Below are 26,256 nucleotides of genomic sequence, written 5' to 3'. Positions count from 1 at the left end.
GTTCTTGAATTTGGTTCAAAAGGTAAATTGAACGAGAAGTTTTCGGTTCGTAATTAAAATTCAGAGACGAGTTTGCTGGTAAAGTAAACCGTCGTATTCCGTTGCTATTTAAATAAATAGGGATATTCACGTAGCGATTGCTATGTTGCGAATACGGAGTATTGCGTATTTATACTGCCGCTACTCGCATAACAGTTCCATCTCCATAGAAACTGGAACTGCAATGCGAATTGCGGCAGTATATACACGAAATACACCGTTTACGCAACATGGCAAGCGCTACGGTGAAAACCCCTAATGTTTGTTTTATTTACATTTACATTTATTCATTTATGATTAAAATATAGAAACTCGATAATAAAAAACCTGCATATTAATGTGTATTTTTCGCTGGTTGGACAGGTAAGCTAAACCCCCACGAGTCGCCACTGGGTTCTATAAGGAGCATTCGGGCAGACAGACAGAAATCCATTTTTATAGGTATAGATTTGTATGGGAGCCCCCCTCTTAGTGGGGGGAGGGATCTCTAACCATCATAAGAACCTTCCCTGGCACCATAAACCCCTACATGCAAATTTTCAATCCGATGGGCTCAGCAGTTTTCGATTCTATAAGGAACATAGAGCAGACAGAAATCCGTTTTTATAGGCATAGATTTGTATGGAAGCACCCCCTCTTAGTGGGGGGAGGGGTCTTTTGCCATCGAGAGAACCTTCCCTAGCCTCAAAAACCTCTACATGCAAATTTTCACGCCAATCGGTTCAGTAGTTTTCGATTCTATAAGGAACATACGGACAGCCAGACAGACAGAAATGCTTTTTTATAGGTATAGATTTACGTGTGTGTTTAACATTTTACAGGGATAATGGCTTTTTAAATTTAGTCCTATTGCTGTTTAAACAACAAACTTGTCGTTGTTGAACTGAAACTTTGTTAGATTCTGCGGTCTGTTATGTAAACAAGAGCGCCAGTATCTGCCAAATGACGTCACCTTGATTTGGTCTAGTGTAATTGAAGGTTTTATTGACTTTTTTCTTGCCGTTTTTACCATCCACAATTAATTTTTATACCTAACGTCACAATCTAGAAAAATGACGTTATAGCGATAGAGATAGCATTCTATCTACCGTACCTTTTACTTATTATTGGGGAAAAGGGTGTTACTTTTGCTTCTTTTCGGATATATATGAGATTTTGCGAAGTGAACTATATTGTTAATATAATATATTTGGTAAGAGACTCTTAATAAAATTAAGAGTTACAGAAATGCGACTTTAGGATGCACAGAATATTCAATGCACTATCCTCCATGCGACAATAGGCCGTATGAATAAAAAAAGTTAGAGCAAACTCTCCCATAAGATTTGCAGGGAAAAAGCAAAGCAAACTGTTTTATTCACACGGCCTAATAAGCATCTGTTACAAAATTGCCATGCACCCAAAATCTCTTGGAATCTATCATCGTATAGGACAGACTGTACACAGGGTATCTTAAACCATAGTCAAATATTTGCTCTTCAAAGGTTTAGTTTCGAAGTAAGCGAAATCATATCGCCGATTTTTTTGGAATACGGACCTAATCGAGCCCCTTCAAGCTGCCGCTGCTTTGTGCTTCTGCAGTCCTTTTAAATTTTCCCTTCAGTTCTACTCGCATAACCAACGCTCGGCGGTGCCATACCAACAATTTCACCATTCTCGTTGCTCATGTTTGTCCACTTGTTTTCAAAATATTCCGCGCAGTTTTAAAAATTTACTGCATGCATGCTTGCATTATTGGTCGGTTCCGAAACTATCTGTATTCTCCCGTGCCAGTACCGGTATTTCGGTATTGGAAAACCAGCCGGTACTACCGGTTTTCCCGGTTCCGGTACGCCCGGTATCCCAACTCTATCAAGAACCGAATGACATATGGCAATCTGTAGGGATTAAGAGAAAATTTCCAAATTTGGTGAATCAATATTGGAAAACATGAAAAACTGGAGGACCCGGCAAACTTCGTACTGCCACAAATTAGACTGAATATTTCAGATTACAAAATTCAGACGAACTGCGGGAGCTGCTGGTTTTAAGAACATGGAGTGTACTAACGGTATAAGTAGAATTTCGTAATTTTTTGAGGATTCCAACGTTTGATGTAGTTGAACGTTTGATGTAGTTTCTCTGAAACACCGGATTTTCAGAGAACGTGTATATCTAACAACCGTATTAGGGCATTAGCAAGAGATGAAAATTTGACAAAATCTCAAAATTATTATCATCTACACGTTGGAAACACGTCGGTGTAAAAGTTGGTTTGTCAGTTCCCAATACCCAACGGTTGTGTTGGTAGAAGTTACGTCGTGTCTTGTCTTATAAACCCTACTGATTGTTAACTTATTTTTTGTAAAAGTGAATTCGATGGCTTAAGGGGGCATAGTACTTTTTACACCATATTTTTTGCCTTATTTCAAATATTTTTTTCTCGATAACGCGAAAAGCGAATCGATTCGGGTTTTTTGCATTCTAAACATTGCACTTTATACTAATACTAGCTGACCCGACAAACTTCGTATTGCCACAAATTAACCTGTGTTGTACATAAATCATGAATCTCGGATGATCTTTGTCACTATCTCGAGTTTTGCAAGCCCCCCAGTGGGCGGCGCTTCCGACGGCGGGTCATCGGCAACACTCGTGACCGGCTCGTCCTGAATGATCTAGTGTTACTATAGATAGCTTTTGTGGTCTTGTTATTGATTAATGTTTTATGGAAGAGTCTTGAATTTCTCGAGTTGGATTAGTTTTTGAGTTTCGCAAAAATTTCTGTTTTATTTGTATGAGAGTCCATATCCCCCTACCACAGGGGTGAGAGGTCTCTAACTATCATAAAATAAATTCAAGACTCAAAAATCTCCTACATGCTAAATTTGGTTCCATTTGCTTGATTAGTACTCAAATTATAAGGAAATTTGTATTTCATTTGTATGGGAGCCCACCCTCTTAAAAGGGAAAGGGGTCGTAATACACCACAGAAAAAAAATTCTGCCATCTAAAACTCTCACATGCCAAATTTGGTTCCATTTGCTTGATTAGTTCTAAAGTTATGAGGAAATTTGTATTTCGTTTGAATGGGACCCCCCCCCCCTCCTAAAAAGATAAGAAGTCCTAATTCATAATGGGAAAAATGGTTGCCTCCAAAAACACCCATATGCCAAATATGGTTCCATTTGCTTGATTAGTTCCCGAATTATGAGGAAATTTGTATTTCATTTGTGTAGAAGCCCCCCCTCTTGAAGTGTGGAAGGATCCTAATTCACCGTAGAAAATATTTTTGCCTCCAAAAACCTCCACATGCCGAATTTGGTTCTATTTGCTCGATTAGTTCTCGAGTTATGGGGAAATTTGTATTTCATTTGTATTGGAGCCCCCCCTCCTAATGTGGGAAGAGGTCCTAATTCATCACAGAAAAAATTCTTGCCTCCAAAAACACCTACACGCCAAATTTGGTTCCATTTGCTGGATTAGTTCTCGAGTTATGAGGAAATTTGTATTTCGTTTGTATAGGACCCCCCCTCCTAAAGTGGGGAGGGGTCCCAATTCATCATTGAAAAAAAAATTGTCTCCAAAAACACACATATGCCAAATTTGGTTCAATTCGCTTGATTAGTTCTCGAGTTATGAGGAAATTTGTATTTCATTTGTACAGGAGCCCCTCCTCTTAAAGTGGGGAGGGGTCCTAATTCACCATAGAAAATTTTCTTGCTCTCGAAATTTGGTTCTATTTGCTTGATTAGTTCTCGAGTTATGAGGAAATTTGTATTTCATTTGTATAGGAGCCCCCCTCCTAAAGTGGGGAGAGGTTCTTATTCATCATAGAAAAAATTCTTGCCTCCAAAAACATTTACATGCCAAATTTGGTTCCATTTGCTGGATTAGCTCTCGAGTTATAAGGAAATTTGTATTTCGTGTGTATAGGAGCCCCCCCCCCCCACTTAAAGTGGGGAGGGGTCCCAATTCATCATAGAAAAAAATTTTGTCTCCAAAAACACACACATGCCAAATTTGGTTTTATTTGCTTGATTAGTTCTCGAGTTATGAGGAAATTGGTATTTCATTTGTACAGGAGCCCCCCCTCTTAAAGTGAGGAGGGGTCCTAATTCAACATAGAAAATTTTCTTGCCCTCGAAAACTTTCACATGCCAAATTTGGTTCCATTTGCTTGATTAGTTCTCGAGTTATGAGGAAATTTGTATGGAAACCTCCCCCTCTTAAAGGGGAGAGGAATTATAATTCCCCTTATAAAGAGGGGAGGGGTCTCAAATTACCCTAGAATAAATTCTTGTCACCGAAAACACCCACATGCCAAATTTGGTTCTATTTGCTTGATTAGTTCTCGAGTTATGCAGAAATTTGTGTTTCATTTGTATGGGAGCCCCCCCTCTTAGTGGGGGGAGGGGTCTCTAACCATCACTAAAACCTTTCCTGGCCCCAAAAACCTCTACATGCAAATTTTCACGCCGATTGGTTCAGTAGTTTTTGATTCTATAAGGAACACAGGACAGACAGACAGACAGACAGACAGACAGACAGACAGACAGACAGACAGACAGACAGACAGACAGAAATCCTTCTTTATAGGTATAGATTTACAATTTTGTTTGCATATGTGAACTTCTTCCCCTCTCCCCTACGGCTCCTTGAACATGATCATTCGAAAAAAACATGATTTGCGGTACCATGGATTAGAGCTGGTGGGCTTATCCAAATTGAAAAATTCCAAAACGACATGAAAGTAAATTAAATTATCTCGTGTTTGACCCATCTTTTTTTAAATTCGAACGCATAACAAAATGGTGGACATTCAAACATAAAAGTAAGGTTTTTAGTCGAAAAAATTGACTTTAAACATTTCTAAAAAACACAAAAATTGTAATATCAAAAAAAGGATGGGTCAAACACTAGATAATTTTGTTGGCTTTGAAACAAAAAAAGAATCATGAGAATTGCTTGAGTCGTTCTTGAGATATTTATGGTACCGACTTTTAAAACCTGGTTTCGAGAAAAACGACGTTGAAGTTTTTATACGCTGTGTAATCGCTTCAGACATGCGCGGTACAAATAGCTGTAACTTTGCCAATTTTTGGAATTCAACGAAATGACTTGAAACACATATGGTCAAAATGATAATTTTTCGAAATAATCAATAAAAAAAATTTCGATTTTTTTAAATTGAAAAAGTACTATGCCCCCTTAAACAGCGCCAAATTGCGTCTGCTGCAGTTGATTTTCTAATTATAGGCAATGTTTAGTTAATAGCTGAGAACACAATCGTTACACCACCAACTATATTTTAATTGATGCTGAAATATATCATTGTTCCATTTAATGCTCTCAAACCTTTTTTTGACGTAGGACTACGTCTTACGGCAAGTTTTGAGATAGGGTGTCATTCCAAAAAATCGAAAAATGCGAGCGTCACGAAAAATGAAAGGTTTTGAGCGCTAATAGCTCAGCGGTTTTCCAATCGATTTTCAATATTCTTACACCAATCGATCGGAAAATCTTCTAAAAATTGACCCAAATAAAGAAAAGTGTGGATTCTTGATGTTGAACTATTGAAAATTTGAAAATAATGAACCTATGTTTTACTAGAATTCTCGCTTCGTGATTGGTTGTTGGAAATAACATCATCAAAGAAGAAACGCGTTTTCACGCTTCGGCTTATAATTCAGTCAATTTTCAATAGATTTCCAAGATATTTACACCAATTGATCGGGAAATCGATTGAAAATATAGAAAACTATTGATATTGTTTTTGAAATTGAATTTGAAAAATTGTTGTTTTTGAATTGATTTTGAAAATTTGAATTATTTTCATATTTTTGCCTTCCCTCGTCAGTGCTTCCCTAGCACGGATGACAGAAATATATACGTTATAAGCTATGGGTTAAGCTTCCTTATGATTGTATTTAATTTACGCCCTATAGAATCCGATCGAAAATTGTTGAGCTTCAGCTGTTGCTGCTTTCCACGGATAAGGCAACGAAGACATGCAAATTCACCAAGCGAAGTGTTGGAGCTGGAGCACTCAATGATCGCTGCCGTGATGGAATATCTGGCGACAGGAGTTCTGGAATTGGGAGGCCATATGCTGCTCGCGACAACGAAACGATCAGAATTATCGTCACTTGCAGCTAGCCATCCGCAACAACGAAGACTTGAACAAATTGCTGTCCCGTGTCACCGCTGCTATGAGAAGTGTCTTTTCGAACATCCAAACTGTTTTGTTGCTGCCCAAGAAGACGGAAAAGAAGGCTTAAATTTCCAGCATATCACGTTGAAAACCCGTTCTTTTAAGAACGAATCATGTGTTAATGAAGATTTGAGGAATGTTTGCTCACTGATTTTAATTCTATTTAATCTAGATTGATCAGATTGTTCGCTTCTTATCAAATAATTTTGACCGATCACCTCGTGGTTTTGTTCGCTTGTTGCTGGTGGTTCATTTCGTTGCCGTGATAGCACGTCTAAACTGTTTTTTGCTGCCCAAGAAGACGGAAAAGAAGGCTTAAATTTCCAGCATATCACGTCGAAAAACCGTTCTTGTAAGAACGAAACATGTGTTCATGAAGATTTGAGGAATTTTCACTCACAGATTTAAATTCTGTTTAACTTAGATTGATCTGATTGTTCGCTTTTTTCAAATAATTTTAACCGATCACCTCTCGCGCTGCTGTTCGCTTGTTGCTGCTGGACGCTGGTTGCAGCCAACAAATATACTAGCTCCAAGTAAATGTGTTCGGCCAAGCGTCAAAATAAATGAAATTGGATTTAATCAAATGAAAGAGTTTTAGTAATCTTTGGATCTTAGCAACACAAATTTATCCTTCGTTAGTGAGATTAGATTAGATTAGATTAGCAACACCAATTTATCCATCACCAATGCTACAGTAATAATACGTAGCGTAATTTTCCTTTGGCAGCAAAAGGCGAACGGCTCACTGGTAACTTTGCTCTTTTGTTCAGACTGAAATTGAAATGCTCTATTTTTTATTTCACGTAGATGATAGAATGAAGGACCATGAAAAATGGGTGTGGTCGTTTCTTGTCGCTTGCTCTGGTACATAACACGTGGTAAGCCGGCGAACAGCATTATTCAAACGCTAGCTGAACTAGTGCCAACATCGTTTGCCAGGGCAAACGGGAGTCACGTTCGACTCGTGCACGTGTTCATCGGCGGCTGACCGTGTGTTGGAGCTGAAGTTCCATTTCGCTGCAGTGATGGAATATCTGGCGACAGTTCTGGAATTGGGACGACATATGCTGCTCGCGACAACAAAATGATCAGAAGCATGAAGCATCCCACGTCACTTGCAGCTGGCCACTTGGAGTGGTATTTCATCGTGATTCAGGACCACACACGAACGGTTTCGTTGATCGCATAGCTGCTGAGGCTTTCCGGTTGGTCCGTTGCAACAAGCCGTGCCTGGTTAGCGGTCCAATTTACCGAACAGAGAATTACGTTTAATGCGTTAGTGCAAGTTTATTGCAAGTAGCAGTTATGATAATCAAACAATCGGCTCTTTTAAGGGCCACACAACGATTGAAGAGTTTATTATATTTTCTTGCCCAGTTAATACCATAATTAACACAGTCAACGAGGCAAAAGTTGAATTTTTCGCCATCGCGGTCGACCAACCAATGACGGTAATAAGTTTTCTGGTCACAGGTGACATCTGCGACTTCCAATACGTCTGCAGGTTGTAAATGCTTTATCCGTGTCCTTTTGCAAGCCGCAGAAAAGTTGCGTAAAATTTTCAACTTTTTGAAAACTCGCGGGTACCGTCTACCGATTACCAAAGGAAAAGCACTATTCAACGTAGAAACATATCATACAAATTTATTTACTGTTTGGTTTAGTTGATGATTAGATGACCGTTACGGATGTAGCTTGTATACATGAAGAATCGTATTATTGTATACATGGATACATTCTACTATCGCTACAAAGAGACTTCCGTGGTCCTACGTCACCTATGCGGTCGTGTCTTGTGCACAACCCCTTTGATTTTTCGTTAGTAAAACGTTTGTGTCGTTCACAGGCACTTCAAATAAAAGAAGCCTAACATACATTTTGACGTAGGACTACGTCTTACGGCAAGTTTTGAGATAGGGTGTCATTCCAAAAAATCGAAAAATGCGAGCGTCACGAAAAATGAAAGGTTTTGAGCGCTAATAGCTCAGCGGTTTTCCGATCGATTTTCAATATTCTTACACCAATCGATCGGAAAATCTTCTAAGAACTGACCCAAATGAAGAAAAGTATGGATTCTTGATGTTGAACTATTGAAAAATTGAAAACAATGAACCTATATTGTACCAGAATTCTCGCTTCGTGATTGGTTGGAAGATTCTTTACGATGATCTAAACCTATATCAATTTGATATCTGTCAATCAAATATCAACCTAGACCATTTTGATGTCCTTGCTTGGGAAGTACGCCAGAGAGAGTAACAAAGCCCCTCGTGCCAACAGATTTCTTACGAACGCGATTAAACCTGGTCCAATTTGATGTCTGTGTTAGGGAGGTGTGCCAGAAAAATGACACAAGTTCATTGTCCCAACAGATCGCAAATTCTTTACTGCGAGACGATTAAACCTCGGCGAACTTGATATCTGTGTTGGAAAAATGTGCTACAGCTGTACTGTTCGGTTATAATACGACACTCTATGAATACGCATGCTTGCCGTTTCATTCATAATAAAAACAATCTTTAATTTCAGTAAGGTAGCAGGAAAGCAATAGTTTGGGTTCTTGATTTTGTTAAATTGTTTTCAAACGCACAATCTTTTGAGAATTGAACGTATGCAATGTTACTACTTTGATAAATGTTACGTACAATGCATGTAGCATGTATATATGTTGCATATAGCATGTATACATGAAGAATCGAATGATTACAAGCATGAATACATGCCACTATCACTACAAAGAGACTTACGTAGTCCTGCGTCACCTATATATGCGGTCGTGTCTTGTACACAACCCCTCTGATTTTTTATAGTAAAATAAACAATAAGGAAACAAAATAATTGATTTATGATGAGTAGTTTTGTTTATCTTACTTGTTACCACGATGTTCGTAAAACAAGTACTGAAACGGGGTAACTTGCAACAGCTGGTGGGTATAAAAAGCTGTGTTCCGTTACCTTCAAGAGGCACATTATCATTAAATTTTGCATCAAACAATACTAAAGCACACCTGAAGAGTGTAAGATACTCTCGGTAAGTCGGAAATATGCCAGTTTTTCTCTGGATACACTGAAAATGGCCATAGAAGAGGCCGAAACAAAAATAACCTCACGGAGAGAATCTACCAGCAATATGACAGTGTCTAATTAAGATCACTCGTCACGCAATGAACATTCATATATTACGTAATCGAGATATCGATGATTTTTAACTCCCCCGCTCCACTTCATGACGCGATTTCGCATAATGGATATACGGATATAATGCGTTGTTACACAACTCCCGCTTCCCTAAGTGCGTTACGTAATATGTGAATGGCCCTTAAAAGACAGCTCTATCGGATCCAGACAAGGAATATCAACTGCATGAATAATATAAAAAGTTATTTCTGTAATTTCCGTTACGGGGCTCATAATTTTTTTCACCAACGTGACATAGGGCATTTCTGCGTATATTCATAGCAAAAGCATTAAAAATCGCAAGTCGGATTATCATTTGCATATTCAAATCAAAAGAAACTCATACAAATCTTTAAATTCGTTCAATTTCCAAAAATATTGCTTGTTGCAAGTTACCCCGTTTAAGGGGTTACTTGCAACAAATAGTTAAAAAAATTCTACAACAGCCAATATTGATCGCATATTTTTTCTCAATATGTGAAATTGTTCTGTGGTAGACCTAATAACTTTGTAATAATTAAATGTCCTCAAAAGTACTACAGATAAGTTTTCACTTGCACTCATAGTTGAGAACTGTTGCAAGTTACCCCGTTTGACGGTATGATGGTTTTTTGAAAATAACCCTGCTCGGGAGCATTGTTAGTTTTGACAGTTCGATGGTTCGCTTCGATGTGTTTCATTGATTTTACCTTGAATTTTTTTTCTCCAATGTATGGATGTTTAACATATAACAAATTTGTTTATTCAACCCGCAATGAAATGAGATAAATTTTATCTATCAAATAGGAGCAAATGAACACCAAAAATGTATCCAATTCCAACCTGGACTGAATAAATAAATTCGCTGTTAGAGAAACATATCTTCCTCACCTTATATATGCTCTCAATGAGTAAAACAACTATCAATCTGTCAAATATGAACTGATTTTAACCACTGCACAATAGTCGGAAAATTGCGATTTTTGGCCAAAATTATTTTTTAGTTTCAAATTGATTCTAGGTTATATTTGTTACAAAAGAAATGATTTAAACTTATAAGAACTCATATTTAGGGTGATTTGGGGAAAAATGATCAAATGTGTCCGATATAAATATTTGCTTGACAAAAAAAATTTTCTTTCTCGCAGGGACTCTCCCATTTTCTCATTGAGAGTTTCAGGTACTAAATAAATTTAGTAACAAAGATAATCAAATTTGTTGAAAGAGTACTTAAAATTGTAAAGACTTGCTAAAAATATGACAATTTTAAAATTATTTTTTTTCGGAAAACGTCAAATTGTAGCAAGCTTTTAATTCATGTTTTGATACAACATACTTCGAGCTTTCAGACGCATTGCAAGAAACTGCGGCGACAAGAGGCGACAAGAGTTGTTGTTTTGATTAAAGTTTATGAGAATTTCATTTTTATTATAAGTAGCCTATCGCGCACCTCATTGAGTTTAAATTTGTTTTCATTTCATTTTTTGATAGGCTAAGGTATCAGTTTTAAAATGATATATAACAATAATATTTACATCCGCGATAAGTATTTAATTTTTTGACTTTTTTAAAATGACCTATTTTTCAAACTTTTGAAATGGGCAACTTTGACAGCTTATTCCTACATGATATTTTTTTTCTATCAAAATTTTATTCGCGGATCATAAAAATATAGACAATTTACTACAAAACCGCGTTTAAGCATGTGCTAAAATGTGAAATTTTACATTCGGCAATTTTGGCCGCTACTTTATATGGAGTCCTTCTTATGTGCACTGGAGGAGAAAAAACAATCGAACTGTCAAATTTAAACTAAAAAGTTAAAAATTTCGCAGAATGGTTCACAGCCTTAAAATCAGTTTAGAATGCGAACCATTTCATATTTGACAAATTGATAGTTGTTTTACTCAATTAGAGCATATATAAGGTGAGGATGAAGATATGTTTCTATAACAGCGAATTTATTTATTCAGTCCAGGTTGGAATTGGATAAATTTTTGGTGTTCATTTGCTCCTCTTTGATAGATAAAATTTGTCTCATTTCATTGCGGGTTGAATAAACAAATTTGTTATATGTTAAACATCCATACATTGGTGAAAAAAAATTCAAGGAAAAATCAGTGAAACACATCGAAGCTCTTTCCTCACCTGTGGCATATCTCATTGGCTCTCAGAACTTGGGTAAAACCAAGAGGTTTCCAGTAAGGCGTATAAGTGCGTAGTAATCAGAGATTACTTTTGTAATCATTTACGAATTAATTATTGCGGCGCTTATAATAAATCCTCCTGCTGCGGCGGTGGTAACGCGCTCAGGAGATAACCGCGAGATAACCGCAAAATTAAAATTTAAATTTTCTGGCTTGTGGTTCGACAAAATATCAGTTTTGTAACGTGTTTGTGGTGGAAAATAATTGATTTGATAAATTTTCAAATACTTAATAAATATTGTAATAAATCATGCGGTTATCGTTTGGTGGTTTGGTACAGCTAACCGATAAGTTCAAGATAACCTCAATGTGAGGATTTTTCTTGCAATCTGCAATAGTGTAGCATTTAGGGTTATTAAATCGGTTAGCTCCTGTAGTTTCGATAAGTTTAGCAATTAGAGCATGTGCCACTAGAAATTATGGCTAGTTGGCTACGCATACGCAATGCATCTTGCGTACAAGCCGAGTTTTCTCTTTCCTAGAGCCGCTCATTCGCTATTCGCAAAACTCAAATTTCGAAGCACGAAGCGTAGACTTACTTGCCATGTTCTTCTTCAAATTAGCCGAAGAAAGTTCAATAAACTCTGGGAAATGAAATTATTAGATGCATAAAACCAAAGGGAAAAAGAGAGATTTGTTCGCGTTTGAATTGGTCGCAGAAGTTCGTTACAAAATTCCGCTTTCAAATTTAAAAACCTCGTTCCTATCTGAGGGTATTTCAAATCTCGCTTCGATCATTTTCTATCTGATCAGTGGAGCAAGTCAGAGTGTGTGTTTTGTGTTTCACGACTTTAAACGAGTTAGATTGCGCAGACAGGATTAGCTACGTGGTGGAGACTTTGCTAGCAAGTGTGGAGAACATCAAAACCGCTCAACGGCGTTTTGTGTCGGATATTTCGATTTCGTTTAAGCGCTCGGCGAAGCTATAACCACACCGCCGCAAAGCTCATCCACCCTCCTGCCGCACATTCTTCAACCCGCTTTCGGCTAGAATCGGGGATTCTGGCACCGCTAAAACCGCCGCTGATTGGATTAATCGGCCCGTGCAGCACATAAAACCCGCTGGTTGGACTAGCCGGCATATGCTGAGGTAGACGCCATTTTGTTTTGGAGCCAGCATAGTGCAGTTCGGAACATAAACCGCTTCGGGCGGTGAATTACTGTAGCCGGAGCTACTGGGAAAGCAGCATCGCCGTGAGGTAGAGTGTCTTCGCTAATCGGAGTGAGTATGCTATAAAAGCCCTGCGCAGGGTAGATACAAGCCCATCTATAAAGCCAACCCATACCACGATAAGTGAAAGCTCGCGAGCCAAGCCGAAGAATTAGAGCAGTAGGTCAGAAATGAAGTATAAATGTAGGCGCTATAGTAGTTCTCCACCCACGCAATTATGGTACCGTATGCTCGTTGCGCGCCCCGTAGTCTCGTTCCAGTCGGATCGTTATTAAGAACTTTTTTAACCGGGCAGTCGTCCGACATCCTCACGACATGCCCAGCCTATCGCAGGCGACCGATTTTTGCGGTGTGAGCGATGGGTGGTTCCCTAAGCAGCTGATGCAATTCATGGTTCAGTCGCCTCCTCCACGTTCCGTCTTCCATCTGCACTCCGCCGTAGATGGTGCGCAACACCTTCCGTTCGAAAACACTAAGGGCGCGTTGGTCCTCCACGAGCATAGTCCATGTCTCATGGCCGTAAAGGACTACCGGTCTAATCAGCGTCTTGTAGATTGTTAACTTCGTGCGGTGGCGAATTTTGTTCGATCGCAGCGTCCTACGGAATCCAAAGTGGGCATGATTTCCTGCCATAATGCGTCTTTGTATTTCTCTGCTGGTGTCGTTGTCTGCGGTAACCAGTAAACCCAGATACACGAACTCTTCTACCACCTCGATTTCATCACCGTCTAAATGAATCCGGGGAGGGAGGTCAGCATTTACTTCTCTAGAACCTCTTCCTTTCATGTATTTTGTTTTCGATACATTAATGACAAGTCCAATCCGTTTGGCTTCAGCTTTCAGTCCAATGTACGTTTACGCCATCCTCTCAAAGGTACGTGTAATGATGTCAAAGGGACTCGAGACTGCCCCTGATACTCGAACAACACACATTACTCGATCCATCGTCGCCTTGACCAATCGCGTTAGTTTATCCGGAAATCCGTAGTAGTGCATAATCTGCCATAGCTGATCTCGATCGATCGTGTCATACGCCGATTTGAAGTCAATGAATAAATGATGCGTGGGCACGTTGTATTCACGACATTTCTGCAACACTTGCCGAAGTGCGAAAATCTGGTCCGTGGTGGCACGGGCACCCATGAATCCCGCTTGATATTGCTCCACGAACTCCTTTGCAAATGGTGATAATCGACGACATAAAAGTTGGGAGAGTACCTTATAGGCGGCGTTCAACAGTGTGATTGCGCGGTAATTGCAACAATCCAACTTGTCGCCCTTTTTGTAGATCGGACACACAATGCCTTCCTTCCACTTCTCCGGTAGTAGGTCATCCTCCCAAATCTTGACAATGACCCAGTGCAGCGCTCTAGCCAGTGCGTCACCACCGTATTTCAGCAGCTCGCCGGGTAGCTGATCAGCCCCAGCCGCTTTATTGTTCTTCAGCCGACCGATCTCTTCTGCTACCTCCTGGAGGTCAGGGGCTGGTATTCTGTCGTCTTCTGCACGTGCTCCAAGATCTATTGCCATATCGTCACCTACATGTTCAGCTACATCGCTGTTAAGGTGCTCGTCATAATACTGCTTCCACCTCTCGATCACCTCACGTTCGTCCGTGAGAAGATTACCGTCTGGGTCTCGACACATATCGGCCTGCGGCACATAGCCTTTGCGCGAATGGTTTAACTTCTCGTAGAACCTCCGTTTATCGTTAGCACGGTACAGTTCTTCCATCGCCTCGCGATCTCGATCTTCCTGTTGGCGCTTTTTCCTCTGGAAGACCGAGTTTTGCCTGTTCCGTGCTTGTTTATATCGATCCACATTCTCGCACGTGCTGCATTTTTCTCCTGCACTAATTGCTCGCATTCGCCGTCGAACCAATCGTTTTTTCGGTTCATTGTACCTAGTGCCGCAAGAGCAGTACTACCGATGGCGGTCTTAATGCCTTTCCAACCATCTTCAAGAGTTGCTGCGCCAAGTTGCTCTTCCGTTGGTAGCGCTGCTTCCAGCTGCCGCGCGTATTCCTGGGCAACTCTGGTGTCTCGTAGCTGCTCGATGTTGGGTCGCGGCGTACGACTTCGACGCGTGTTATGCACCGTCGAGAGTTTTGAGCGCATGCAGACTGCAACTAGGAAATGATCAGAATCTATATTCGCACTGCGGTAGGTGCGAACGTTTATAACATCAGAGAAGAATTTACCGTCGATTAGAATATGGTCAATTTGGTTTTATATTCGTCGGTCTGGTGATCTCCAGGTGGCCTTTTGGATATCTTTGCGGGGGAAGAAGGTACTTCGAACTACCATACCGCGGGAAGCTGCAAAATTTACGCATCGTTGGCCGTTGTCGTTCGTTGCGGCATGCAGGTTGTTTAGCCCGATTACTTGTCTATATATAGCTTCCCGTCCTACCTGCGCGTTCATGTCACCGATGACGATTTTCACGTCCCGTCGCGGACAGCCATCATACACCTGCCCCAGCTGCGCGTAGAACGCCTCCTTCTCGTCATCGGGTCTCCCTTCGTGTGGGCAATGCACATTGATGATACAGTAATTGAAGAAACGGCCCTCAATCCTCAACTTGCACATCCTTGCGTTGATCGGTTGCCAACCAATCACACGCTGGCGCGTCTTTCCCAGTACTATAAAGCCGGTTCCCAGCTCGTTAGTGGTGCCATAGCTCTGGTAGAAAGTAGCCGCTCGATGCCCGCTTTTCCATACCTTCTGTCCTGTCCAGCAAAGTTCCTGCAGTGCTACGACTTCGAAGTTTCGGGGATGTAGTTCATCATATATTATCCTATCGCAACCCGGGAAGCCGAGCGATTTGCAATTCCATGTCCCGAGTTTCCAATCGTAGTCCTTATTTCGTCGCGTAGGTCGACGCCGATCACTCGGATCCCTATTTTCTTCTTCGTTGTTGGTAACTTTTTGTTTTCCAGGTCGGCTTGTTGGGCCTGCCCCTAACCCCCTGTCTCGCCGGAGGATCATCGTGCACAGCACTGTTTAGAGTCCCTGCTGGCATAAGGACGAGTATAATAATCAGCCGCCCCTAACATGGGGAACAGACGCTGTTTGAGCCGCACCTCCTTGGTGAACAGACGCACGTGTTTGACGAAGCATTTCCTCTACCGCCATGCTTTGGTTACCGCGTCAGTATTCGCGTCACACCTCCTCACTTCGCTATTGTCAGATTGACAACATTGCCCAGGCTACGCCGCGTTTGGTAGCATATGACTCGTGGAGGCGTGAGGCGGGAGCTTGTGAGGACCAGAGCTGTGTTTGACGCTCCTTCCAGGTTGTCAACTCACCATTTGAAGCCCCTGCTAATTTCCCGTTAAATCACAAGGTGTGACTTATTTACCGTCTTAGTAGCAAGTGTTTCCTAGATGGTTTAGGGCGATACGGCCGTAGGCCGCGAGTGTTCACCGGCGACCCGCCGCCGGAAGCGCCGGCCACTGCGGGGGAGGGGGTGGGGTCAGCCGCCCCGCCGAGATGACCTCAATTTAGGTGCAAGCATTTTTCTTGGTTTATTGACTAGTAGGGGCTATCCCTTAGTTGAATCCGAACGAGCGATAGCGAGTAAGGACAGCATATACTCAATAAGTAGGCCGAACATGCTGTCGCAGTTTTCGAACAGTAATAGTTAAATCCAAATTACTACAAGCTGATTTTAGGGAAACTGTTAATAGGAAATTACTCGAAAACTAGACAGCGAGAAACATTTTTATTGTTTCAAGTATTTGTCATGCACTTGATCCATGTATTCAGCTTTTTACGGACGTGTTCGTAATATTTGAACGGCATTTTTGACATTTCAGTAATACATCACACGGCTTGTTTCCGCATGTTCATGGTAAAACTAAAGGAACTTGCGGAAATAATGTACTCTTCTTCGGCAGTTTCCTTCTTACTCCATATCAGGTATGGAGCCTAAATTCCAAAACGGTCATTGGCTTTATAAAAAGTACCGAATTGGGACACAAGATCCATCGATGGGTATGAGCGGTACGTAAACTGTGTATAGTAATCGGGGCCTGCCATAAAAGACGATCATTAAGACTGTCGCAGTGGCCTTTTAACACAATGCCCTTCTGACAAAAAAATAGTCAAGAACCAATAAAACGCTTAATTGTTTCAAATTTCTGGTAAGCTCATGCAAATACATGTATTTTGGAGAATGGTCCATTCTGGTGAAGTTTCCTGGGAGACAGAGATTTTTTATAAAATTTTCTGGGAAATGGTTCATTCTGGGGAATGATTTTCTGGGAACTGGTTCATTCTGGCAAATAATTTTCTGGCAAGTAGTTTTCAGGCAAATGTCATACAATCTTATTAGTGCTACCGATATTCGGCCCAGTGACATTTGCCCGAATGATCTATCATAACTTTGTAAGAAGTGGCTCATTGTGGGACAAAATTTTCTAGGGAATGGTAAGTTCTGGGAAGTGGCTTTCTGGGGAATGGTATTTTCGGGATAATGACTTTCTGGGGAATGACATATTCTGGGAAATAGTTTTCTGGGGAATGGTTTTCGGGGGAATGGTATACAATCGGGCTTACCCTCCCTTCAATGTTTCCTCTACTTTACCCACCTCGTGCCACATGGTGGTGCTGTTTTCAATTATAGCTATCCCTGGCGCAGCTAACCAGTGCATTCAGCTCATTCTTGCACGGGCAATTGACGAATTGGAACAAACCATTGCCAACGTATCACAATAGTCGGAAAATTGCGATTTTTGGCCAAAATTATTTTTTAGTTTCAAATTGATTCTAGATTATATTTGTTATAAAAGAAATGGTTTAAACTTATAAGAACTCATATTTAGGGTGATTTGGGGAAAAATGATTAAATGTTTCCAATATAAATATTTGCTTGACAAAAAAAAATTTTTCTCTCTCGCGGGGATTCTCCCATTTTCTCATTGAAACTCTCTTCAGGTATCAAATAAATTTAGTAACAAAGATAATCAAATTTGTTGAAAGATTATTTAAAATTTTAAAGACTTGCTAAAAATATGACAATTTTAAAATTAATTTTTTTCGGAAAACGTCAAATTATAGCAAACTTTTAATTCATATTTTGATACAACATACTTCGAGCTTTCAGGCGCACTGTAAGAAACTGCGGCGACAAGAGGCGACAAGAGTTGTTTTTTTGATTAAAGTTTATGAGAATTTCATTTTTATTATAAGTAGCCTATAGTGCACCTCATTGAGTTTAATTTTTGTTTTCATTTCACTTTTTAAATATGCTAAGATATCAGTTTTAAAATGATATATAACAATAATATTTACATCCGCGATAACTATTTAATTTTTTGACTTTTTTAAAATGACTTATTTTTCCAACTTTTAAAATGGGCAACTTTGACGGCTTATTTCTACATGATATTTCTTTTCTATCAAAATTTAATTCGCGAATCATAAAAATATAGACAATTTACTACAAAACCGCGTTTAAGCATGTGCTAAAATGTGAAATTTTACATTCGGCAATTTTGGTCGCTACTTTATATGGAGCCCTTCTTATGTGCGTATGTACCAAAAATAAAGTACACAATTTTCTTACATTTTGCAAAAATAATTTCACTTGTACATTGTTTTACAATATTGAGAAAATTAAAAAAGTTAACTTTTTCCGACTCTTCAAGCAAACTGTCAACTTACTCATCGTTTGGGTAGTTCCAAATACCACCACCGTCAGCGCATAAGTTTCTGTCGAATTCGTCAATAAGCTTCATCGGGATAATATCGAATTCAACATGAAGGAAGGGTGATGAGGGGCCTGAGAATAAACGGAATGACCCTTATACTTCTCCGATCACCCTATCATTTTTTACGTCCTACATTATTCAGGTAACAGCCTAAGCGTGTAGGGCGCTATATCTCTGCATATTAGCGTTGGTAAGAGGAAATCCTTATTAACTTAGGGACTGTATTGATTCGTTTCATAATGCCTGATTTTTCTTTTCAGGTATAATAAATTCCAGTTTGTCACGTGGTTCCGTAAATCTTGCATGTGCATATTATTTTTCGATATAAATCAAATTGCGGCTTATCACCATTTATTATATTCAAATTAGGCCATTGCAAATCAGTTTTAAAGCTTTTGTCCCTCCCCCCTTGAAAATTGGCTTGAAAAATCGGGGGACACAAAAAAAATAATTTGCAGGATATGAATCAATTTTTTTTTATAAAATCAATTGCCTGTGGGCTCTACAGTCTGAAAAACTCGAAAAATGAGTGTACAAGTTGAGTTAACGCTTCTAGCACGAAACAGAAATCGTCCAAAAAAATTTCCTTCGTTTTTGTCTTTTTTCGTAGATTTTTGCATAGAAAATAATAACGTATATATTATAAGCAAGAATAGATTCGGTTTTCACGTTTAAACTTCAAATAAAAATGCTTAAAACCCGTTTTTTTCACTTTGTTTTTTTTTTTTTTTTTTTTTCTACCAGCCACCATATACTTTGTTTTGGTAGAATTTATGATAAGCCCTATCCTCGCAGCTTCCTCCTTACGATGCGTATACGCTTCTTCCACAGCTCTACGGTTAACACCGATGATATCGATGTCGTCCGCGAACCCTAGGAGCATATGAGATTTCGTGATGATGGTACCGCTTCTCTGCGCGCCGGCCCTTCGAATAGCACCTTCTAATGCAATGTTGAACAGCAAGTTCGATAGTCCGTCACCTTGCTTTAAACCATCTAACGTCACAAACGAGTCTGAAGTCTCACACGCTATCCTGACGCTTGATTTTGAACCATCAAGGGTAGCACGTATCAGCCTTATCAGTTTTGTTTGAAAACCATGTTCAAGCATAATCTGCCACAGCTCGTTTCGTTTAACTGAATCGTACGCCGCCTTGAAGTCTATAAACAGAAGATGAGTCTGCAAGTTGAATTCCCGGAATTTATCGAGGATCTGTCGCAAGGTGAACATTTGATCCGTCGTGGAGCGTCCCTCTCGAAAACCGCACTGGTATTCGCCAACAAAGGTTTTCTGTAACGGGCTCAGTCTGAGAAGTAGGATGCGGGAGAGAATTTTGTATGCACAATTGAGGAGAGTAATACCTCGATAATGGATTGATGATGGATGGATTGCACAATACAGCCGTTCGCTCCCGACTTTCAAAAGTTCGCGGGTATACCGTCCTTTCCAGCTGCTTTGCCGTTTTTCAGTTCTCTCGCTGCTTTCATAACCTCGTCCAAAGTTGGTGGATCCACAGCTTGTCCATCATCCTCAATCGTTATCCTGTATCTGTTTACCGTTCCATCCAACAAATATCTATCGGTATGTATCTAATAACTGCTCGCGCTATTTCGGACAAATCGAATAAGTTAATAGTACATAAGCTTCGGTATCGGTGAACTGATTTCTCATAGTTTTTTTATATCATTATTTCGGGTTTCTTAAAATTAAAAATCATAATGGAACCACTCCAAATATTAAAAAAAAAAACAAAATAGAAAGCATCGTAAAGTAATTAACATAATTATGATCCAGTAACACAATTATAACACAAAAAGATCATAAAAAAGAATAAATAATAGTACATGACAGAAAACGGGTTGTATGGACCAGAGCACTCACATTGAAAATATTTATATTAAATATATCCACAATCAAAGAAAGCATTCAACTATGACCTATAACCCAAAGACCATAATTAAGTGCAATGACAGAAGTAATTATCACTTAAAAGTAAGTCACTTAAAAATCATATCTTTAAAGTACACAAAAACAATAACATCAATGAATGGGAGGGTCCATCAGGGTACTTGTTTGAAGCAGTGTGCTTAGGGAGAGTGAAGTGGTCAACTTCCTAAGGTTAACCTTGGCCCGGCTAACAACACATTGTGGATAATGAGCGGGCCCTTCTCCCCACCTATTGGGGCCATTCTGCATTGGGAGGGCTTTTTTTTGTATGCCAGAAGGGCATTGGGTTAAATTGGGCCACTGCGACAGTCTTAATGATCGTCTTTTGTGGCAGATTGGGAGGGCTTACTCAACGATTGGCTCATATGATCTAGTTTCTGGAAGAAGATTCTTAAATACCCTTGGTACGTGCAAGTTATGATGCTTGCCGACCGATTCCCTTTTGGCCCTTCATACAGAAGCTGGTAAACGTGACCAATCGTTATGTTTGTACGATTCCCCTTGTCAAGATATGTCCATTGCTATGAACAGTTGTTCTGCTAAGATAGGTGGTAGTTCCCATACATACATACATACCTACATTATACAGGTAATAGGTTACTAAGTAGCATAATATATCAAACCAATAAATAACCGCGTTTCACAATTTACCTTGAAATAATTCTGTTTTTGAGCTCAGTTTCATCAATTTGCGGAAGCGTTTTGCTGGTTTGCATGTTACTAGGATTTCCTTTTAGGCTTTGTCCAGCCTCTTGGCGGTGCAGTAAAATTTGAGTTGCACGATCAACATCCCCGTTAGCAATAAGAATGCAATGCTTAACCTGTAAACTTTACCATGTCATATTTGTGGAATTTTAGTGATATGTACATACCTCAATTAAAGAGCTTTCTGGAAACATTTCTTGAAGAACTTCGCATTCCTCACTAAAAAGGTCACAATTGGAGCTATCCGTTGAGCCTGCATCACTTGTTTCCGATAGATGTTGGACACGCTTAGGATGTGCAACACCATTGGCAGCAGTCTCTAATTCTAACAATGAAGTCTGTCGGCCACGTAATTTTTCTTCTGGCAAAATATCAGCCAGGCTTAATGAACTAAAATAATCAAATAATCGTTTCTTTTCTAATATTATAATATAATCAACTACTTACTTTAAGGACAAATTGTGTACTTCCCCAGGAACGTCTTGCTTCGTAGAGAGCTGATTTTCTAATTGAAAAATCCATGAACAAACTGTTGCTGGCTCGATGTTTGCGAAATCATTGAAATAAGCCGACATCATTTCAATGAAACCTATAACAAGATATTTATATATTATATAAATGACATAGTTAATTCATCTTCTTCCTTTAAGGGGCATGAACGACTAAAAATTTAGAAAAAAGCATTATTTTTTTATTTCAGATTTTGATTCTGCAGTCTTTTCCGCTTACTTTGATACTAAATTTGTAATAATCCGACCACGGAAAGTGGCTTAAAAACGATCATACACATAAGCATTCCAGTGCAGCGTGGAACAACTTCGGCGGAATAAAACACCGCTCCTGGAAAACCACGATTTTCAAACTTTATGTACCTTTTTCTCAGAAACTACACATCGTATTGGAACAAACTTTTTTTTGTTTTGTTGGTAGTAGCTTGGCAAAGACTTTTATAACTTTTGAGGTTTGTAAACGAAACACAGCCAGAGAAAAAGAAAAGAAGACAAAATTTTAGTTTTTCGGCCATATTTTCGTCTTCTTTTTCGTTTTTCTCAAGCTGTGTTTTATTTACGACACTCAAAAGTTATAAAAGCCTTTGCCAAGCTACTACCAACAAAACAAAAAAAAATTGTTCCAATACGTTGTGTAGTTTCCGAAAAAAAGGTACATAAATCGTGGTTTTCCAGGAGTGCGGCGTTTTATTCCGCTGAAATTGGTCCACGCCGCACTGGAATGCTTATGTGTATGATCGTTTTTCGGCCACTTCCCGTGGTCGGATCATTACAAAATTAGTATCACAATAAGCGGAAAAGACTGCAGAATCAAAATCTGAAATAAAAAAATAACGATTTTTTACAAAAATTTAGTCGTTTATATCCCCTTAAAAGCAATTCCCGAGCAAGATTTGATAACAAAAATATCGAAATTATTATATAATCAGCTGTTCAAATCAACTAGCAATCATGTTTTGTTACTGAGTTCAAGTGTCACTTATGATGTATTGATGTATCAAAATTTGCTTTCATTTTTATTATTGACATGTTTTATATATGATATTAATGTACCTACAATTTTTAAATTAATAAATTTTTACATACAATCACTTTTCACATTGCATGATGTAACTAATAGCAACGATCGTCTTCTTGACTTGATACTGACTAACAATGAGAGTTTGTGCGAGATGTTCGAAGTTGGTGTCTCTCGACCCTAGTCACTCAGCGCTGACCATAACGGTTCACCTCACCAAAGCTTTCCCGTTCAGTCTGAAAATACTGGAGGAAACGAGTTTGGGCTTTCGCAGAGCCGACTTTGAATCTAACGATTGGCGGTTTTTAGAACTCAACCCGCCGCAGCCCGTTGCGTAAACCACCATCGTTAAACTCTCGCTTACTACAACTCAAATGGTAGCGATTCCAGGCACTACGGTAATACTGCAGACTGCGTGACGCGTTATTGAAGCAGAATTTTAATCGTGTAAGCAACATGCATCGCGAATACAAACGCTACTTGTACAAACGATATACGCATCGAATGCAGCGTAATATTAGATTGAATCCAAAGAACTTTTGGTCAATCGTTAACAGTAAGAGGAAAGGGGAAGATTTGCCTAAAGACGAAGACTGCAGAACTCCAGACTGGGCATTCTGTCAAATCTCAACGGACAGGGTTAATACGCCCTCTACGTATAACGGTGGTAACTTTTAGGTTGTGACATGTGGATGTGTCATCACTCTAGCATCACAACTGCACTACAATCATTGCATGACATCGTATACATCAACATTACACGCATACATTCATTCAGATGGTTGCACTAACATTTATAAGCAGTAGTAATTCCATTGAGAAAAGAGATGGCGTTAGTAGTCAATGTGGTTTAAAAAGGTGTGGTAACGTAACGAAAAATCAGAAACGACGTCAAGCTACAAAAATAAATCGCACCGAACAATGGCGTTTGTTTTTGGAGTTTGACGCCACGCTTGATCGTAATTGGTTGATTTACGATTTCACCCACATCATGATGAATTTTCTTCATGGCACTAACACCATTCTACCAACATCGTCACCCCTGTATATACCACATTGGTAAGTAGTATAGAGTATTTTACGTGACACTTACTGGTAACGACAACATGTACTAGTAAAAGAGAGATAGAAATATATTTGGTTTTGATGTCACAAATTCTCTGAAAATTGATTACGCGATTCCGTGTAAGTGGGAGCGGGTACCAGAAGTATTTCCTTCTTCTTCTTCATAACAATGTAAACAACAACAAACTGCACTGCTCGAATATAAACCATAAACTGTCGTCGTAAACAGCCTTATCATCATCCTTTGCTGTGTATATGCGAACCTTCTACTATGCTCAGTCTTGAGTTCTGGAGTCTTCGCTAAAGACCTAGGACAGGACGTGCCACCTGGCTTCTTACTCTTCTTTTCATTCTGGCCGCCATCCTGATTGACAATTCTTTGTACACTCTGCGCTACAGTTGCCTGCACATATTATCACTGTGTGTGTGTGTATGTGTGTGTGTGTGTGTCAATGTGTGCGTGTCAATGTGTGCGTGTCAATGTGTGTGTGTGTCAATGTGTGTGTGTGTCAATGTGTGTGTGTGTGTGTGTGTGTGTGTGTGTGTGTGTGTGTGTGTGTGTGTGTCAATGTGTGTGTGTGTCAATGTGTGTGTGTGTGTGTGTGTGTGTGTGTGTGTGTGTCAATGTGTGTGTGTGTGTGTCAATGTGTGTGTGTGTGTGTGTGTGTGTGTGTGTGTGTGTGTGTGTGTGTGTGTGTGTGTGTGTGTGTGTGTGTCAATGTGTGTGTGTGTGTCAATGTGTGGGTGTGTCAATGTGTGTGTGTGAATGTGCGCGCGCATATGGTGTATGTATGTACGTAGCGCTTTTCATTCACATTCACTCTTATCCGAGACTAGCTGACCCGACAAACTTCGTATTGCCACAAATTAACCTGTGTTGTACATAAATCATGAATCTCGGATGATCTTTGTCTCAATCTCGAGTTTTGCAGGCCCCCCAGTGGGCGGCGCTTCCGACGGCGGGTCACCGGCAACACTCGCGACCGTCTCGTCCTGAATGATCTAGTGATCATCTAGATCATCATGATCATCTAGTGATGATCTAGATCTTACTATCTATAGTAAGTTTTTGTGGTCTTGTATTGACTAATGTTTTATGGAAGAGTCTCGAATTTCTCGAGTTCGATTAGTTTTTGAGTTTCGCAAAAATTTCTGTTTTATTTGTATGAGAGTCCATATCCCCCTACCGCAGGGGTGAGAGGTCTCTAACTATCGTAAAATAAATTCAAGACTCCAAAATCTCCCACATGCCAAATTTGGTTCCATTTGCTTGATTAGTTCTCAAGTTATAGGGATATTTGAATTTCATTTGTATGGGAGCTCCCCTCTTAAAAAGGGAAGGGGTCGTAATTCACCATAGAAAAAATTTCTGCCGTCTAAAACTCCCACATGCCAAATTTGGTTCCATTTGATTGATTAGTTCTCGAGATAAGAGGAAATATGCATTTCATTTGTATGGAAGCCCACCCCTTAAAGGGGAGATGGGCCATAACTCGCTTTCTAAAGAAGAGAGGGGTCTCAATTCACCATAGAAAAAAATCTTGCGTCCAAAACCATTTACATGTCAAATTTGGTTCCATTTTCTTGATTAAATCTCGAGTTATGAGGAAATTTGCATTTCATTTGTATAGGAGCCCCCCTTCCCAAAGTGGGGAGGGGTCCCAATTCATCATAGAAAAAAATTTTGTCTCCAAAAACACGTGCCAAATTTTGTTCCATTTGCTTGATTAGTTCTCGAGTTATGAGGAAATTTGTATTTCGTTTGTATAGGAGCCCCCCCTCTTAAAGTGGAGAGAGGTCCTTATTTACCATAGAAAATATTCTTGCCCTCGAAAACTTTCACATGCCAAATTTTGTTCCATTTGCTTGATTAGTTCTTCAGTTATGAGGAAATTTGTATTTCATGTGTATAGGATCCCCCCTCTTAAAACGGGGAGGGGTCCCAATTCATCATAGAAAAAATTTTTGTCTCCAAAAACACCCACATGCCAAATTTGGTTCCATTTGCTTAATTACTTCTCGAGTTATGAGGAAAATTGTGTTTCTTTGGTACAGGAGCCCCCCCTCTTAAAGTGGGGAGGGGTCCTAATTTACTATAGAAAATATTCTTGCCCTCGAAAACCTTCACATGCCAAATTTGGTTCCATTTGCTTGATTAGTTCTCGAGTTATGAGAAAATTTGTATGGAAGCCCCCCCTTTTAAAGAGGAGAGGAGTTATAATTCCCCTTATAAAGAGGGGAGGGGTCTCAATTTACCATAGAATAAATTCTTGTCACCGAAAACACCCACATGCCAAATTTTGTTCTATTTGCTTGATTAGTTGTCGAGTCATGCAAAAATTTGTGTTTCATTTGTATGGGAGCCCCCCCCCCCCTCTTAGTGGGGGGAGAAGTTTCTAACCATCACTAAAACCTTTCCTGACCCCAAGAAACCTCTACATGCATATTTTCATGCCGATTGATTCAGTAGAAGAAACCTCTACATGCATATTTTCATGCCGATTGATTCAGTAGTTTTCGATTCTATAA

At 39.6% G+C, this 26,256-nt stretch overlaps 1 protein-coding gene across 1 annotated transcript in view; it reads right to left on the bottom strand.

The window, feature by feature from the left end:
* The window catches only part of LOC128737539 (CUE domain-containing protein 2-A), a 69,875-nt gene that overhangs the window by 12,843 nt on the left and 30,776 nt on the right, over positions 1-26,256 (bottom strand). Inside the window, exons 3-5 of the mRNA XM_053832210.1 lie at positions 21,583-21,724; positions 21,303-21,525; positions 21,082-21,251 (exon numbers count right to left, since the gene is read on the bottom strand). Of these exons, the coding sequence (XP_053688185.1) occupies positions 21,082-21,251; positions 21,303-21,525; positions 21,583-21,724 (535 nt within the window). The remainder of the gene's footprint in view (positions 1-21,081; positions 21,252-21,302; positions 21,526-21,582; positions 21,725-26,256) is intronic.

The sequence above is a fragment of the Sabethes cyaneus genome, chromosome 1 (assembly GCF_943734655.1).
Source record: "Sabethes cyaneus chromosome 1, idSabCyanKW18_F2, whole genome shotgun sequence".
Taxonomy (NCBI): domain Eukaryota; kingdom Metazoa; phylum Arthropoda; class Insecta; order Diptera; family Culicidae; genus Sabethes; species Sabethes cyaneus.
This window is presented reverse-complemented; position numbering and strand designations above follow the sequence as displayed.